Raw genomic sequence first — 19,744 nt, forward strand, 5'->3', positions numbered from 1 at the left:
TCTTGGCGGCCGCTGCACACTGTGCCATCGGCTTCATTGTTGTGTCCACCATTACCCCCAAGTCCCTTTCCTGTGTACTCTCCTTCAATAATATCCCTCCCATCGTATAGTTGTACCTCAAGTTTCTGCTTCCCATATGTAATACTTTACATTTCTCAACGTTGAACTTCATCTGCCACCTCGTCGCCCATTCCCCTAGCTTGTTCAAGTCCCTTTGCAATTTTTCGCAGTCTTCTATAGTCCGAGCACCACTAAAAAGTTTGGTGTCGTCTGCAAATTTTATTATCTCACACTTTGTCCCTGTTTCTAGATCATTTATGAATATATTAAATAGCAGTGGCCCGAGCACCGAGCCCTGCGGTACACCACTCGTGACCCTCCTCCAGTCAGAGTAGTGGCCTTTCACTCCTACCCTTTGCTTTCTACCTTCCAACCAGTTTCTGATCCATCTATGTACATCTCCTTCCACCCCATGGTTCTTCAGCTTCTGGAGTAGACGTTCATGGGGCACCTTGTCAAAGGCTTTTTGGAAATCTAGATATATGATGTCTATGGGGTCTCCTCTGTCCATTTGTTTGTTAACTCCCTCGAAGAAGTGCAATAAGTTCGTTAGGCACGATCTACCCTTGCAGAAACCATGTTGACTGGTTATCAGTAGTTCGTTCCTTTCGAAATGTTCATCGATGTTTTCTTTTATCAGAGCTTCTGCCATTTTTCCCGGAACCGAGGTCAGACTCACTGGTCTGTAATTTCCAGGGTCTCCTCTTGATCCCTTTTTAAAGATGGGCGTAACGTTGGCTATCTTCCAATCCTCCGGGATCACGCCTGTTTTTAGGGACAGGTTGCAAATTTGCTGTAGTAGTTCCGCTATCTCCTCCTTTAATTCTTTCAGAACCCTTGGATGTATTCCGTCCGGACCCGGGGATTTGTCAGGTTTTAGTTTTCCTATCTGCCTGCGTACGTCTTCAAGGCTCACTTCTATGTATGTTAATTTTTCTGTTTGACTTCCATGAAAGAATTGCTCAGGTTCCGGTATGTTTGAAGTGTCCTCATTTGTAAATACAGACGAAAAAAACATGTTTAGCCTTTCTGCCACTTCTTTCTCCTCTTTCACAACTGTGGATGCTGCAGATGGGCCATTTGGCCTATATCTGCCATCAGGTTTCTATGTTTCTATGACGTCCTAGTTCAGAGGTGTAGCCAGATGGCAAATTTTGTGAAGGCCTACAAACATAATAGGTGGGAATAAAATGCCCTCTCTGCCCCCTGCTCCCCCTCCCCAGCTCTATATCCCATCTCCACTCCTCTGGCCTCCCCCAGCTCATCTTAAAATATAAACATCCGAGCTAGTAGGGATCCCCAAGCTTCGCCAGCCGAAGACCTCCTTTTACTGCCTCAGCAGTCAAGTTTCAAGTTTCAAGTTTATTATGGGACTTGATAAATCGCTTAATCAAATATTCTAAGCGATGTACATTTAAAATCTAAGCGATGTCATTGACAGTGTTCCTGAGCCAGCAATGGCAGCTCCAAAATACCTCTCATTGACTGCCAAGATTAGCAGTAGGGAGTTCTGGATGTCTTTAGAGGAGGTCTCCAGCTGGTGGTTCTTGGGGATTCCTGTCAGCTATGGCAAGGGTGCATCACTGCTCGGTGGACCTGAACCACCTGTCCACTCAAGAACAAAGGTGGTTTTCTTGTTTCACCAATGCCAGAATAGCTTTCAAAATGCCAAAATGCTTTGGAAGCTTCGTACCATTAAGAAGTATTTTGATGAAACCTCATTTCGTTTATTGGTACAGTCTTCTATTTTAAGCTTTCTTGATTATTGTAACATTATATATTTAGGTGCTTACAAGAAAATTATTAAAAAAAACAGAGTGATTCAGAATACTGCTGTTCGCCTCATTTTTGGTTTTAAAAAAATGGGAGCATATCACTCTGTTTTATTTGAAACGCCATTGGTTACCGGTGGAGTCTAGAATTTTGTTTAAATTTTCTTGTATATGCTATAAATCAGTTCCTGGTCTGTTACCAGGCTATCTTGCGCCTCATTTTCCCTTGAGTCTCGCTAACAAGATCACACGTGGAGTGCACTTGTTTACCTATACTTCCTTAAAATCCTGTCGTTATAAGAGTTTCCTGGAGAGAACCCTCTCACTTCAAGCCCCCAAACTGATTTCATGGCTTGGAAAAAATATTCCAGAGGTCTCTTCTTACTTTGCGTTTAGAAAATTGTTAAAAACACAACTTTTTGATAGGTTGGTATCTTAAACGCATCGTTATTTTTTAACAAGTCTTTTTAGATCTATCGGATGTATTTCTATCTGTACTATATGTATCAACTTGTTGGGTTAGGTTAGTTTTTAACAGCTTTTTTCCTTAAACTCTTAACTAGTTTAGACTCAGCTGACATTTTATTTGCATTATATGCATCATTTTCTTGCCTGTTAGTGGGTATTTTATCTGCACTCTTTTTATTCTTAATGCATTTTACTGGTATTATCCTATATAATAAAAAGCTAGCCGCGCATGCGCACTCCTATTTGCGTGTTCCATGCGCTGTAGGTCTGTGGCCGCAGGAGTGCGCATGCGCGCCTACCTGTGACAGTACCCGGCACTCTTGGACGCAGGCCTTCCTGCTCTTCAACTCCTCCGAATCCTTTCGTAAACGGCGACCGCCGAGGAAGTCCGCACCACCCGTCGTGGCCTCCCCCGAGGTGAGGCCGAGCTGCGTACTGACCTCTCCGACAGGTCGTGCCGGTGCGACAGCCACGTGTAGGTCTGTCTCTGCAGCAGCTTCAGCGCCGAGGTTAGCACCATGGCACGCCAGGCATGTCCCTGCCTCCCCCGCCGCTGGGCTCGGGCTCCTGGGGGCCGGCGGCGCGAGCCGCCTGGCCGGTGCTTAGGCCCCGCCTCCCCGCTTCCACCCGACACGGTGCCGCCAGACCCGGACAGCTTCACACGAGGAAATAACATTAGGGCCCGACACTCACAGACCCGCGAGCAGGGTTGCCATGGAAACCCAGCCGCCATAACAAGGCAGCAAGACCGGTCCTGGAAGAAAAAGGGAAAGCGAGGCAGTAAATGGGTGAGAACAGGAGAGCAAAACAGTGAGAGGGGGCAAAAGGGGAAGGGGAGGAAGAGTGGGAGAAACCCCGGCCAAAACCAAAAATAAAAACAACCACTGCCACAGAGGGGGAAAATGACGCTTCCATTTGGGGCAGGGAAGGGTGGGGCTTCTCGGTGGATTAATAGGCTCCAGGGACATGGGAGAAAAGGGGGCTGGAAGCTGAAAGGAAAAAGATGGGAGAAGAGGGCTGGGGGGGGGGGCTAAAAAATGAGTTTGGAGCTGGGGCTGAAAATAGGGGACATGTGAAGGAAGGAGGCTTTTAACAGGCTTAAACACTAGAGGGGATCAGGAGCCAAATGCACAGCAGGGGCTTCGAGGGCAAGAGAGCTGCAGTTGGAGAGACTGAAGAAGGGAATGTTCAGATAAAGAACAGAGACTGAAGAAGGAATAAAATAAAAAAAAAAAAAGAGACACCTACAGGGAAACACAGGATCAGGAGCATACAGAGAAAACAGAAGTTTGAAGGAATCAGGAACATATACAAAAAGGAGAGCAGAGACCCCTGCAAGAAGAGAAAAAGAGCAAAGAGACTGGGGATGAGAAAGAGAGCCGAGATGCTTGCAGGGAGAAAAAGCGAGGCAGTAATGTTACAGCTTGACAGTGCAGAGTGAGGAAGAAAGCAGAGACAGCGCTACACAGGGAAATGGAGGGAGGAAAGAGACAGAAAGAAAAAGACAGACAGACATATATTCTAGCACCCGTTAATGTAACGGGCTTAACGACTAGTATTGTATATGCATTGTGATTATTGTTAAGTTCTATTATTCCTATTTGTCTTGTTTCATCTGCATTTTATGTACTTGCCCAGTTGTTGTGAACCGGCTAGAACTTTTGCGGTATGGCGGTATATAAGAATAAATTATTATGGTCTCCTCTGACCTCCTTCGGAGAACACTACTGCTTTGTTTGCTGGTACAGTGGTACCTTGGTTTGCGAGCATGATCCGTTCCAGGAGCATGCTCGTAAACCAAAACGCTCATTTATCAAAGCAGAGTTCCTCATAGGATATAATGGAGACTCGGACAATTCGTTGCTACTGCTGCCAGCGACCGACATAAACATAACAGAACTGGGGCACTGGGGCTCTTTCCACAGCCAACCAACCTCACTGGGGCCTTGCATCTTTAACTTCTTTTTCGTTCAGTGCTTACATTCATGCCGGCTTTCTTCGCCTCACTGTGCCGCGGTGCCTACCTTCATGCCGCAGTGCTCATTTCAAGCTGCAGGCAACAGTTCCCATGTTCCCCCCATGGCCGACCCGGAAGCTCTCCCTGTGCTGCGGTGCCTAACTTCATGCCAGCTTTCTCCTTCTTGCCACAGTGCTCGTTCAAAGCGGCGGGCAGCAGTTCCAACGTGCTCCCCGCAGCCGACCCGGAAGCCCTCCCTCTGACGTCGCAACGTCAGAGGGAACGTCTCAGGGCCAGCTGCAGGAGGCATGCAGGAGCTGCCGCCGCGGCCCAGAGCAAACACAGCAAGAAGGAGGGAGCCGGCAAGAAGGCAATCATCCAGGGGCGGCAGACGGAACAAACGCATTGCCCTCGAGCGGGCCGCACGGGACAGCAGGCTGGACACCCTAAAAGGCAAAACTGAAGTGAAAGAGCATCAGAAAGCGTGCATTGCAAGGTATGGAGAGGGGGATGCGGGATGTTTTACTTTGGGACATGCTCATATAGCGAGTCAAGCTCGTTTTACGAGTCACAAATTTTACAAATGTTTTGCTCGTCTTGCAAAACACTCGTAAACCGCGGTACTCGTAAACCGAGGTTTGACTGTATTCTAAATACAAGAGGAGATCATCAAGAGCACCATAGGTGAGGAGTCGGTAAATTCCAAAGTTATTAAGCAGATGGGGAGTGGAGAGACAGACACGCAGACTCTGCAAGGAAACTAGACTAGCTACATTACAGTAAAATCTTTGGAAAATATGAGAATGTGGTCTCAACGTTACTAAGTGGATTTATTAGTGGAAACAGCGAGATGAAATGTGCTGCGTTGCTCCTGGAACTATAAAGGAAGAGGAGTTCTTACAGCTTGCCAAAAAAATGCAGATCCGTAGGTTTAGTGGCAAAGCGCCAGATTCAGTTTTCGAGCAACCTTAGCAAATACATCTCGCAAGAACATTTCCTTGGCACAATATCAGACCAGTGTATCATTTGCCCAAGCATCTCATTTTCACCACTTCTGTAAAGGAAACTTTACCACTCGAGACAGCCTGCAAACAACTTTTGCCCAAAACTCTGCTCAAACATGTCAAGAGGTATGCGGGGGGTGGAGGAGAAAAGGAGAGGCACCGGCGCTTGGGGGGGGACCCGACCCCTCCCCCTCACTCCTCCTTACTATGCTACTGCACTGGTGTTGCCAGAGACTGCAACAATTCATGTTTGTTACCTGTTGCATCACTGCATGTTTCTCTATGTCATGTTCAACCAGGAAGGAAAGAGGAAGTGATGTCAGCAAAACAGGAAGCGGCAGAGAGAAGCCTGCGGGGCTGCAGCAGGCGACAATTATGAATTGCAACAGCCGCTGGTGACACATCACTCCCAAAACTGTAAAGTTCTAAAATCCAAAATGTCTCTGGTCCCGAGCATTTCGGAGAAAGGATCTTGTACCTGTACTAGCTCCTATATTTAAGCACTCAGGGCTCGATTCACTAAGCAAACCGATCGTGTAACGATCGGTTTGCGACCCCTTTGTGACCACGACCCGATTCACTAACCTCGTGGCCGATCCTATTCCGATTCACGCATGAAAATGAGGGTAAACTGCATGCAAAGTGGGAAGGACACGGTTCAATAACCTTTTCAAGGAACACTGACTGGGCTGGCTGATCCAAAAAGAAGCAACTGGTGAGGACCAGTCGCTTACAAACTTTCCTGCTCTCTGCCTACTTCTCCTGCCCTTTTCAGCCCGACTTCAGCCCCGACTCTCCTCGGCCTATCCTGCTCTTTTCAGCCCGACTTCTCCTGCCCTTTTCAGCCAGACTCTTCTCTCGCCACCTTGTGCCCCGGCTCACCATCCCGACTTTCCTGCCCTTCCCTGACAGTGCGAGTCCGTGGTTTTGACCCATGGGTTTAAAGCGGGTTAAAACCACGGGCTCGCGAATTAGTAGTAAAATCCCCCAGAAAAAAAGCTCCATAAGCTTCAAGATCGCTCACTGCGGATCAGCCAAGGATCGGGTACGGAGAGGCAGGTTAGTGAATTTAGCCCTAAGATTTATCACAGATCTATAGCTGGCATAGATGTTAGCATGTGAGTGCAACATTTAAGCAAATAATTAACAGTATTATGTAAGTTAAGTATGTCAGTGTCAGCCCCGCCCATGCCCCTCCCCCACAAACACCCGACTTGCAATTAGGCACCAATGGCCCGATTCACTAACCTGCCCTATCGTGACCGATCCATGTCTGATCCGTGGCAAGCCAACCATGTGCAGATCATCTTCTTTGCCTGTAGATGGTCTGCGCAAGCGTTTGCTGTCCATGCTTTTTTATTTTTTTTACCTTAGTTTTACTCACGAGCCCGTGGTTTTAACAGGCTCGCGCAGCAGGGAAGGGAGGCAGAGCAGGAGATTATAGGGGCTGCAAAGGCAGGAGAATCGGGGCTGAGAGCAGGGTATTTCCTCAAGCGATTGGTCCTCAGCAGTTGCTTGTTTTTGGATCGGCCAGCCTGAATTTTGTTAGCGAATCGCGTCCTTCCTACTTTGCATACCGTTTCCCCTCATTTGCATGCACGGATCGGAATCGGATCGACACAGAGGTTAGTGAATGGGGGTCAGAGGAAAATCGGGTCGCAAACCAATCGGTACACGATCAGCACCAAGTCATTTTAGCTTGTAATTACAGAATAACGGTTAGGTGTATGCCAATCATTCATGCGTAAATGTTGCTTTAATTTAGGTGTATTTGTATAGAACAAAGGGGATACAGGTTTGTTGAGGCTCCACAAATCTGTCCTGCAGTTTTACATTGTTCTAATATTAAGGTCCTCCAACATACACAAAAGCACTTTTCCTAAAACCTCTTCAGTCCCGATTAATCCTTGGCCTCATATGAATAGAACCTCCAATGTACACAGATCCTAGGATCTAAGCCTCTAGACCAGTGATTCCCAACCCTGTCCTGGAGGAACACCAGGCCAATCGGGTTTTCAGGCTAGCCCTAATGAATATGCATGAAGCAAATTTGCATACCTATCACTTCCATCATATGCAAATCTCTCTCATGCATATTCATTAGGGCTAGCCTGAAAACCCGATTGGCCTGGTGTTCCTCCAGGACAGGGTTGGGAATCACTGCTCTAGACCAGGGATCTCAAAGTCCCTCCTTGAGGGCCGCAATCCAGTCGGGTTTTCAGGATTTCCCCAATGAATATGCACTGAAAGCAGTGCGTGCACATAGATCTCATGCATATTCATTGGGGAAATCCAGAAAACCCGACTGGATTGCGGCCCTCAAGGAGGGACTTTGAGACCCCTGCTCTAGACCCAGAGACTGTCATTTTTGACATATTATACACCAAAGACTTAGTTCAAGAAACTTAAACTCAGTACTTTTGGGACCTTAGCTTAGCTCTAAATGAGCTGATGAAGAGATAACTTCCGATAATCGCCGGGGTCCACTATAAATGCGCCTGTTTAACTTTCAAAATCCTATATGGTATCCTCCCTCCCTTTATCCCTCTTTCTTGGAATTCCTCAAACCCTAATACCACCAGATCCTCCCACAAATTAAAACTATCCTTCCCCCTCGCTAAAAGGCATTTCCCACACAGGAAAGCTAGGGACCTCCCTCCACTTCAAAATCAATGAGCTCTGGAACAACTTTACCTCCCCTCTTCGGAACTTGAGCTCTCTCCAAGTTTTCCGCAAACATCTGAAAACCTGGCTTTTCTCAAAAAATGTAAGTCTCCCTCCAACTTAGGAATCAAGGAAACTCTTATATCTTGGCATCCCAAGTCCTTTAAATTTTCTTCACACTTCTACCTCTAACCCTCTGTTGTAGTTCCTTCCTATTTCTCCTACTGTAAACCGCGTCGAGCTCTACGAACGTGGAGATGATGCGGTATACAAACCTAAGGATTAGATTGGATTAGATTAGATAACTGTACCTCACAATGCTCCATTCTGGCTCTATCCTCAGGATGGTTGGATCCTCCATGTACACAAATTGCAGTTCTTGATGGATCTTGGCTTTATCCACCTGCACGGACACCTTCACACTCCCAACGCCTTCGGTTGACGCTGTGGTGTTACAGATTATTTCCTTGGCTGTCCGTCTAAGAAGCAAAATAAAACTTTAAGATGAAAGAATTCAGTCTCTCTTCCCTAACCAACGGTGGCCACTCCTTGACAACTACTCCAAAATATTAACGCAATGCTTAAGGATGTAACTCATTAGGTACAGACTGGCCATTTTATTGTGAATCACCTGAGGGGGCCCCAGAAGAGCCACTTGCTTTCTAATAAGATTTTAACAAGTCGATAACTGAGAACCCCCTAAGCAGGTAAGACAGCTGGCGCTAATTCTGGAGGATATTGTTGGGTGAATTTTCAGCTGAATTCAATTGACTAGGTCTTCAGCTGAAAATTCAAATATAAATCAGGTTAAAATTTGACCAGCTAGATCAGAGGAGGAAAAGGGCACATATAGAAAGGAGGGACTTACCAGTTTAGCGGAGGGGAGGGGGGTACTTAGGGGGAGATAAGTGAAGATAGATAATGATGGGCAGCTGAGTGAATGCATTTGTAGGTCGGTAAGTGTATTTGGAATTGTCACAAACTTTTTAAGCTGCTGGGCTAATCTCAGGGCTGTGGCTGGAGGGCACCCAGAAATGCACAGACGTTGACACAATTTCATGCTTATGCATGATATCATCACATCGACATCAGAGGGAAGGCTTCCGGGTCAGCCATGAGCCACATACAGGAACCAACAGCCGCGGCTTTGCAAAGACAAGTACGACTGAGAGGAGAGAGCTGGCCAGAGGAGGTAAACACCCACAGGAGGCATGAAGGGTCAGGTTGCCGTGTCAGCCGCATGCAGGAACCATGGCCACGGCTTTGCGAAGAGAACTGAAATGGGAGGAGGGAGCCGGCCAGAGGAGGTAAACACCTGCGGGAGGCATGACTTTGGGACGCAGAACGGAGGGAAAGACAATGCGGGGCGCTTTGGGACATGGAAGGGAGGAGGAGGGTCACATTTGGAAAGGGAGGGAGGAAGAAGGGGCGCATTGGCACAGGAAGGGTGGAGAAGGATCGCGTTGGGACACAGAAGGAAGGGAGCAAAAACTTTGGATAAAGGATGGAAGGAAGAAAGAAAGGAAGGAGGAAGCATGAACTTGGGAGATAGGATAGAACAATGGAGAGAGTGAGGGAAAGAGATGCTGAGGTGGGGGGAAGGAATAGAAAGGGAGAATTGAGGGACATGGGTATCTGAGTGAGAGGGGAAATTAAGAAAGAGGTGAATTGTTGGGCATAGAGAGGGGGAGGCCTGAGGTACAGATGCACGAAGAGGAGAGAGATGAGAGGGAGAGATGTTGGATGATGTAGAAACAGTGGGATGTGGGAACAGTAGGATGTGGAAACAGTGGGACGGATGAAGAACAAATGTAAGTGTAAACCTCCTTTCTTTTCTTTCTATTTAAACTACAGTACTTTGTCTTGAGGACTGTTTCTTTAATGTTTTTATAGACTGTGTACTGTACAGGATCCAAGTTACATACAAATTCAACTTAAGAACGGTTTAAAAAAACAGAACTCGTTCTTAACCCGAAATACACAAAATATTACAGAATACAGGAGATCTGCAGATGCAAAATCCTCACACACAAGAATGGGCTATTTTGAAAACAGCAGCCAACTCAGAGCGGCATTTTTAGAATAGTGCTCAACGCTCATTTTTTTTTTTTTGGGGGGGGGGTCCAAATTGGAGCACCGTTTACTTAATCTAGCCTTATGAATTCTTATGCTCTTAGAACTGGGGTGTCCAACCTCGGCCTTCGCCAGGTCAGGTTTTCAGGATTTCCCAAATGACTATGCATGAGATCTATTTGCATACAATGGAAGCACTGCATGCAAATAGATCGCATGCATATTTATTGAGGAAATCTTGAAAACCTGACTGGATTGTGGCCCTCGAGGACCGACGTTGGACAACCCTGTCTTAGAAGGTCTTTTACTATAGTGCGCTATGATTTTGCACTCAGCGCGAGAAGACACCAAGCAAGCCCACCTGAAAAGTTCCACAAAACTAAACCGCACAGCAAAAGAGAAAAAAGTGGAACAAGTATCTTGTTGAATAATTTATTTGAAGGAAAAAATGATGCAGTAATCTACACAATAAAAAAATAACATTGTACACAATATAGATGCATTTTTTATTGTGTAGATTACTGCATCATTTTTTCCTTCAAATAAATTATTCAGCAAGATACTTGTTCCACTTTTTTCTCTTCTGCCTTGCCCTCAGCACATCTTAACGAAAATGAACTAAGTGCATAGGCTGTGAAGTAATTTTTAGAAGCACGTCCAACATGTTCTTAGCAATTACCACATTGAAAACTTCATTAGTGCACATAAACCTGCTAGCAATTTGTATGGATGCCCTCAGGGGCAGATTCAAGAAGGGGCGCCAAATGTTACATGCAAAAAATGTGAGCACTACACATGTTTTCTATAATGGCAACATTGGGCACTGAAGCCATGAAAGACTACTAGCGTAAATCGGACTATGAGCACCTAACCTTACTTGCAAAAATTTATGCCGTGTCAAAGTCTGGTATAAATTAATCAAGCCTAAATACTGTCCGTTGCACGTATATTTGCTGATATTGTATAAACAGCACATACGTGCCTGAAATGCCCCCATGCCTTTCTCATGTTAACAACACCTTTGGAGTTCTGCGCTATAGAACTTAGGTGCTAAGGATTCAATTCTATAAATGGTGCCCTTATTCGGGCGCCAATAATAAGAGCAATAAGCACTACTCCAGGGCTGCCCAAGTCGTCCTCGAGATCTACTGACAGGCCAAGTTTTCAGGATATCCACAATGAATATGCATGAGAGAGAGATTTGCATACCAAGAAGGCAGTGCAGACAAACCTCTCTCATGCATATTCATTGTGGATATCCTGAAAACCTGGCCTGCCAGTAGATCTCGGGGACCGGAAATGGGCAGCCCCGCACTACTCTATAAACAGCGCTCAAAAGTTGGGTGCTATTTATAGAACAACATTTAGCGCTGAGATCTGTGCCCAGTTTTAAGTACAAGGATTTATACCAACTGAACTATGGCATGGATCTCTAGAATTTTCTAAAAATGAGAACAAATCCTAGAAACATCTCTGAGCCACACATGCCATGCCTCCTTTTCAGATCTGCAAGGAGAAATTTATACCCACATTTTTACAGAATCTATATGTATGTATGTTCCAGCATAACTCCAAAACAGATGGACAGATTTCAACCAAACTTGGTATACATATCAGTTACTATCTGGGAAAAAATACTGTGGGGTGGGAAGGGGTGACATGTAAAGAATCATCAAAAAAGACAGATATTGCTTTGACCAATGGTGTGAAGCTTGGGGAATGATGTTACACAGTCAGAATGATGTTACAGTCAACAGCATATAAGGAAGTGCAGCTGTGGTGTGGTGAAGCCTAAACAGAAACTGAAAATTTGTGTGATGTTAATCCTCAAGCAAATTTATATCCGGGCAACGCCAGGTGATCAGCTAGTAGTGGCTATAAAAATGCATGCGTAAATTCCAGTTTTTGCCAATTAACGTTGATACTTGATCGTTAACGTCCTATTGTCAGCATGAATTGTCTTATTACACAATGAAATTGCATGCACAATTTTGAGTGCTTTGTATAGAATTTGGGGAAAGTTTATAGAATAGCACCTAAGTGCAGTTATGTGCACCGGAGCAGGCCGTGGTTGCTGATAAAGTTGGTCTCCTTGGTTTTTGACTTTCGTTTGGTCTGCTCCATATCTCTGCCAGACTGACTCTTGTTGGCCACCTGCCTATCTGTTATGTGTGGAACTGCAAATTAGTGCTAATTAATGCTACTTAAGGGTTATTAGTGCTAGTTAAAGCCAATTAGTGCACACTTAATCAATTAAGTTTAGGCGCTAAACTATAACTTGTGTCTATAATTTTGCATGCTAGTCAAAAACTGTGCAGCCATGTTTATAGAATTAGAGGGTAAGTGTCGCCAACTAAGCCTCTCCTGCCCACTTCAACTTCACCCCTTAGCACTTTACAAATATATATTGACCGCAAAGATATTTTATAATGTTCCTGTGATATTTTTCTCCACAGATACATAGAAGATGATGTCATCTGTTCATCCACTCCAACTACTAAGCACTATAATCCCACTGGGACAGATAGGGAAAATGCTTGAGTACCTGATTGTAAAACCGCTTAGATAACCTTGATAGGCGGTATATAAAAACCTAATAAAAACTTGAAAAAAAAAAAAACTTCCTCTCTTTTAATGTTCCTTTGTGCTTGTCCCACGTGCTCTCCCAATGAAGCCTATACATGATTATACAGTAGATGCCTTTTCAAAATCAAATGAATTGGTCTAGAAAGCCTTTAAACACAAGTATCCCCTTAATTTATCAGTTAGAAAAAGATTTGGGGATTCCCTAGATTCAGCCTTCTTTCTGTCATCCATCCCATTCAGGATCACCAACATTTTGTTATTAAAATGAACTATTACATCAACGGGAGCCTCGTAAAGAAGATCCAACATGCTTTAAGCTGTCAAATGCTGGAGAAGGTTAGCACATGTTATGGAAGAGTTACTCATACTTACTTGTGAAACAAGCATGGCTGTTGTCCAAACATGACTTTCACATTACTTCCTGCATTCAGGTAACTGCCTGTAATCATCACTTGTGTACCTCCTGACACTGGGCCCCGGGTAGGAGTCAGATGTGACAGAGTTAAAGTCTGGGAAGAATGAAAGGATAGTCAAAATGACAATTGCCAACAATATGGAAACAAACAGGCAAAAAGAAGAACACCTCGCCTTAGTATACAGACAGTCCAATAGAAGGCAAGGTAGAAGTCTATTCAACCAATGAGAACATCTTTACTTGGGCCTACATTTATGAATAAAGATGTTCTCATTGGTTGAATAGATGTCTACCTTGCCAACAATATGGAGACAAACAGGCAAAAAGAAGAACACATCGCCTTAGTATACAGACATTCCAATAAAAGGCAAGGTAGACGTCTATTCAACCAATGAGAACATCTTTACTTGGGCCTACATTTATGAATAAAGATGTTCTCATTGGTTGAATAGATGTCTACCTTGCCAACAATATGGAGACAAACAGGCAAAAAGAAGAACACATCGCCTTAGTATACAGACATTCCAATAAAAGGCAAGGTAGACGTCTATTCAACCAATGAGAACATCTTTACTTGGGCCTACATTTATGAATAAAGATGTTCTCATTGGTTGAATAGATGTCTACCTTGCCTTTTATTGGACTGTCTGCATACTAAGGCGAGGTGTTCTTCTTTTTGCCTGTTTGTCTCCATATTGTTGGCAAGGTAGACGTCTATTCAACCAATGAGAACATCTTTATTCATAAATGTAGGCCCAAGTAAAGATGTTCCCATTATTGTGGTAAGCAAAGCTCTTGTGTGCATGCCCAGTGAAACCGGTGATCCAGGGGCTGAGATGAGGACAGTCACAGGCCAGAGGCTGCGTTCGAAGGGGATTTTTGCACTGGCTATTTGCAAAAAAAAGCAAATTGCCTTAGATCTCCAGTCTAGCATGCCGTGATCCTTTTCAGGCAAGCACAGAAAGAAGCAACCCAGCAGCGCCATGGGCCCCAATCTGTAGGGGAAGCTGCGTGCGGTAATCTCAATTTTTGTCCCGCTAGAAGGGAAATGGTTTCCCTTCTCCTGCTAAAAATAAACTTTGGCTTGAGTGATACAGTATAATACCCACACCAAGACAAAAAAAAAAGGTTCAGGTTTAGCCCTGGTTTACAAAAGTTCCTTCATGTTTCAAGTTTCAAGTTTTATTATCATTTGATGAATCGCTTATACAAATTTTCTAAGCGATGTACAATTTAAAAAGCCACTAGATAGTGGTCTCACATACACATATAAGTCTTCCACTTATTTCTATTAAACTCAAATGCTCTAGCACACCTAGAATACATGACATGCAAATTTTAAAATGAAACAGACAGCCTTTCTAGCTCTATTGGCTTATTGCTCCTATACAGACCACCTGGTCCTTATAACAATTTGACATTAAACTACAAGAAATCATTTCAAGCCTTACTTGCCAATTTGACAAAATATTAATTCTAGGTAACAAACTTAAAGAATGTCCAATGATCTCCGACTTCAAAAAGTTCATACACAATAGCCACCTTACTTTCATCTCCAGGCTCCCTCGTTCTATTCAATTTATTCATGAGCTCACGTGGTAAAATCAAGTTTACCAACGGTTGGTAACCTACACAGATGACATATTTCTACTTACACAAGTTGACCCAACTACCTCAAATATCTCTGAAATAATTTTAGATGGAATAAACAAAATCTCCAACTGGGCAAACACAACCAAACTCAAACTAAACACAGACACAACAAAGTTAATTGATCCCATGTCTACCACCAATTAGTCCCCAATACGATAATCCTACTATTATTGACTCCACCCTTTCTTATGCACCACAAATCTCAAACCTCTGGAAAAAAAGCAATAACCTTTTATTGCATGAATAGACTACGTCTGATCAGACCACTCTTCTAAGAACATCATTTTGTAATATTAGTTCAAATGCTCATTCTATCCTAACTAGACTACTGCAATTCATTATACACAGGCCTGAGCACCAACCAAATATATCAGTGGTGTCAAACTCGCGATCCATGGGCCGCATGCGGCCCGCCAGGTACTATTATAAAGAATGATTCTTTGTGGAAAACTTGTGCCTTAAGTGTCCGGCGGTTGCGTCCACAACCGCCTTCAGCTCTCACCTCCTCCAGCACCGGACACACGCACAAGCTGCACTGCCTCCAATGGTTACCCTACATTCTGGAACGTTTTCCACCTCACTACTGTAACCTCATGCATGCGCTTTCCTGCTTCTGTATGTGATTGTGAGGTGGAGTAGAGAGGACAATCACGTACTGAGTGAGGCGGGCAACTTCCAGAATGTAAGGTAACCATTGGAGGTAGTGCAGCTTGTGAATGTCCAGTGCTGGAGGAGGTAAGAGCTGAAGGCAGTTGCAGACACGACAGCCAGACACTTATGGTACAAGTTTTCCATAAAGAATCATTCTTTATAATACCGAGGGCCTCAAAATATTGGTCCAAAATAGTTGGTCCAAACTCTTGTCTCTTGCAGTTGATACTTTGATAGTTTTTCACTTTCTTCATGTTACACTGATTTCAGCAGTGTATAGCTGAAATTATCCGAAGCAATTAAGGAAAGATTTATAAACTATAACGGTTATAGTTTATAAATCTTTCCTTAATTGCTTCGGATAATTTCAGATTTCAGATAATCCACATTTGTCATTTCTTTAATAAGACATTAACTATTTTTTTCTGAGGCCCTCCAAGTACCTACAAATCCAAAATGTGGCCCCACAACGCCCCCACAACGCGGCGCGATCTCTATTAAGTAAAGTGGGGGGGTTTGAGTTGGGGACCGCTGTAACTATATAGACTAGAACTAATCCAAACCACAGCGATTAGACTCGTATTCAGGCTTAGGAAATATGTGGCGATCTCTATTAAGTAAAGTGGGGGGGTTTGAGTTGGGGACCGCTGTAACTATATAGACTAGAACTAATCCAAACCACAGCGATTAGACTCGTATTCAGGCTTAGGAAATATGACTTAGTAATGTAGTGCTAAGCTCGGGGCTTTCCAAAACCCCGACAAACTGCCAATATCTGGTGTGTCAAAGAAGCTCCTGATTGGTGTAGCCTGACTTTGGTTCCCGGAAGAGGCGGTAGAAACGACTAAGAAGGATCCCGCATCTGATTTTAAACACCCAATGCTGCCCTAGCTTCCCTCTCCTGCCTCCGATCCGCTCCTTCACCGCATTTGTGGTTTTTCAAAATTCGCAGGTGCTCCTGGAACGGAACCCCCCGTGAATTTCGGGGGAGTACTGTAATGACATGTAAAGTTTTTCTGCGGTTCTCCACTCGTCCGCTTTTCACTTCACACTTACCACAAAGTAGTAAAACTGTGAAGACGTGGCCCTGAATTCGGTCCTGCAGTCTCCCACGCACACCTGCACGTAACCGGCATGTTGGCTGAACTTGGCTTCCCCCATTTCGCAGACGATCCTATTGTGTAGAAGAAGAAATAGGAAGCTCAGCTACCATTTGCATTGTGGATAATCAAGGCTAGTGTTTACCGTATTTCCCCATGTATAGGCTGCTCCTTTGTATAGGCCGCAGGAAATGCTGATTTACGTTTTAAAACTCTTAGATAAGCTGCCTCATGTTACTCGCCGTGACTTATCTAAAAGTTTTAAAACGTAAATCGGCCTATACAATGGGACGGCCTATACATCATTCCCCCTCCCCCCTGAAATACCTCCCTGAATGGCTGCGCCAGCTGGTTTCTTCCTTCTTCCAATCCCGCTGTGCAGGGCAGGAGCGATGTTTGCGATCTCATGCCTTGCCCCGCACCACTTCCTGATTGGCTGCCGTCAGTTCTCGCGACGGCAGCCAATCAGGAAGCGGCGTGGGGCGAGGCTTGAGATCACAGACATTGCTCCTGCCCTGCACAGTGGGATTGGAAGAAGGCAGCCGGCACAGCCTTCCAGGAAGCATTTACCAGCGAGGGAGGTATTTCAGGGGGAGGGGGGATGATGTACAGGCCGCCCCATTTAAGCAAGCTTCACACACTAGGCTGGTTTGCAAAACCCATGTATAGACTGGTTCATAGACAACACCGCGAAAGACAAAGGCGCGTGCCGACAACTGAGCGCAAGATGGAGGCGCGCGCCGAAGATAATTACTGTTTCTAGGGGCTCCGACGGGGGGTTTTGTTGGGGAGCCCCCCCAGTTTACTTAATAGAGATCGCGCCGGCGTTGTGGGGGGTTGTAACCCCCCACATTTTACTGTAAACTTAACTTTTTCCCTAAAAACAGGGAAAAAGTTAAGTTTTCAGTAAAATGTGGGGGGGTTACAACCCCCCAAATGCCCGACAATGCCCCCACAACACGGCGCGATCTCTATTAAGTAAAGTGGGGGGGTTCCCCCCTATGCCCCCCCGTCGGAGCCCTAAAAACAGTAATTTTCTGCGGCGCACGCCTCCGTGCTGCGCTCAATTGTCTGCGCGCGCCTTTGTCCCGGCACGCTTTTGACCTGACACCGTATAGACCGCGGCCTGTACACGGGGAAATACAGTACTCTCTTTAGCCCACTGCGTATGATACAGCAGGTAGCTCTAACAGCTGGCCCTTTACCAGCGTATCCAGAATGGCTCACATAAGACCGATTTTGAAACAGCTGCATTGGTTACCAGTATAACAGAGATAACAATATAAAACAGTGCACCAGGTCCTATATCGTGCAGCCCCAAATATTTTTCAGGAATTGTTAGAAGTGCATCACCCAAGAGGGACTTTAAGATCAGAACCAAGTATGAAATTAATATTGAGCAGAGACAGCATCACCTGTCTTGAAATGCGAGATCTCCCTATGTTGTCAACAGGTGGAGTGAAACTTTGGAACGCCTTACCAGGATCTTTGCGTTTACGTGTACCTAGAGTTTGTGTTAAAAAAAATTGCTGATAACGCATTTGTTTGTGAACGCTTTTATGTAAATTAATATAGGCACAAGAGATGAGTAGGGTGGGAACAGAGATGGTTCTGTGATGCTATGTGCAAATTGTGCTTTTAGACTTTTTAAAAATTTTAATTGATCGTCGATCTTCTTATAGTAGGGAGATTTGGAGAAGCTGCGATTTTTAGATGTTACAGTGTTCCCCCGGTTGTTCGCGGTCGGCGGTTCGCGGTCCCGGTCATTTGCGGTATTTTCGGACCGCGAACCACGGAACAAGGAGAGGGCAGCGGGAGAGACAGGAGTGAGCAGCCGGAGCGCCGCGAGTGCAGGAAATCACTCGCGGTTCGCTCCGACTGCCTCTTTCTGCACGAAGTTGGGTCTTATCCAATCAAGAGCTGCTTTGACACGCAGCTCCTGATTGGATAAGACTCGACTTTGTGCAGGAAGAGGCGGTCGGAGCGAACCGCGAGTGATTTCCTGCACTCGCGGCGCTCCGGCTGCTCTCCTGCTGCCCTCTCCCGCTGCCCTCTTCAGGCTCCCCCATGAAAAACCGTATTCGCGATTTTTCAAGATTCGCGGGGGGTTCCTGGAACGAATCTTGGGGGAGCACTGTATATGTAAGTCTTGTTCTTACTTATTCAATTTAGATAAGAACAGAGAACATAAGAATCGCCGCTGCTGGGTCAGACCAGTGGTCCATTGTGCCCAGCAGTCTGCTCCCGCGGTGGCCCTTAGGTCAAAGACCAGCGCCCTAACTGAGACTAGCCTTACCTGCGTGCGTTCTGATTCAGCAGGAACTTGTCCAACTTTGTCTTGAATCCCTGGAGGGTGTCTTCCCCTATAAGAGCCTCCGGAAGAGCGTTCCAGATTTCTACCACTCTCTGGGTGAAGAAGAACTTCCTTACGTTTGTACGGAATCTATCCCCTGTCAACTTTAAAAAGCGCCCTCTCGTTTTCTCTACCTTGGAGAGGGTGAACAACCTGTCCTTATCTACTAAATCTGTTCCCTTCATTATCTTGAATGTTTTGATCATGTCCCCTCTTAGTCTCCTCTTGTCAATAGTAGCAAATTTCATAAATGACGCCTGAGGAATACACTTCAGAGACTGTTTGCAGTTACTATAGCAAGTGGGCAAGATTGAAATTTACACATTTACAGAACATTAAGAACATTCCAGTCAACTGTCTGAAGGCTGCAATGGAGGGCTTCAAGTGCCACATTGACCCTGAAGCCTCGCGTTGGAGACCAATGGCTTAAAGAGAACAGTGGCTATGCAAAGCTTTGCATACCGCCCATGTGCAGAATTGTTTCTGCATTGTTTGCCCTCAAAATTGTGAGATAATGCTCAATTACTGGTGCACAAAGTCTAGCACACTTTACTGCATCAGCCCATCTGAATTAAGAACATAAGAATAGCCTTATTGGGTCAGACTAACGGTGCATCAAGCCCAGTAGCCCTTTCTCATGCTGGCCAAAACCCAAAGAGTAGCAACACTCCATACTACTGATCCAGGGCAAGCAGCGGCTTCCCCCATGTCTGTCTCAATAACAGACTATGGACTTTTCCTCCAGGAACTTGTCCAAACCTTTCTTAAAAGCAGCCACGCTATCCGCTCTTACCACAACCTCTGGCAACACGTTCCAGAGCTTAACTATTCTCTGAGTGAAAAAATATTTCCTCCTATTGGTTTTAAAAGTATTTCCCTGTAACTTCATCGAGTGTCCCCTAGTCTTTGTAATTTTTGACGGAGTGAAAAATCGATCCACTTGTACCCGTTCTACTCCTCTCAGGATTTGACTTCAATCCTATCTCCC

The 19,744-nt window shown here is 45.1% G+C and overlaps 1 protein-coding gene across 2 annotated transcripts in view; it reads right to left on the minus strand.

Moving 5' to 3' along the window:
- The window catches only part of PLXNA4 (plexin A4), a 1,110,463-nt gene that overhangs the window by 228,577 nt on the left and 862,142 nt on the right, over window positions 1-19,744 (minus strand). For both annotated transcript variants that reach the window (XM_033958729.1, XM_033958728.1), the window contains exons 14-16: window positions 16,360-16,477; window positions 12,957-13,093; window positions 8,237-8,404 (exon numbers count right to left, since the gene is read on the minus strand). In XM_033958729.1, coding sequence (XP_033814620.1) covers window positions 8,237-8,404; window positions 12,957-13,093; window positions 16,360-16,477 — 423 coding nt within the window. The remainder of the gene's footprint in view (window positions 1-8,236; window positions 8,405-12,956; window positions 13,094-16,359; window positions 16,478-19,744) is intronic.

Source organism: Geotrypetes seraphini, chromosome 9 (assembly GCF_902459505.1).
Source record: "Geotrypetes seraphini chromosome 9, aGeoSer1.1, whole genome shotgun sequence".
Classification (NCBI taxonomy): Eukaryota; Metazoa; Chordata; class Amphibia; order Gymnophiona; family Dermophiidae; genus Geotrypetes; species Geotrypetes seraphini.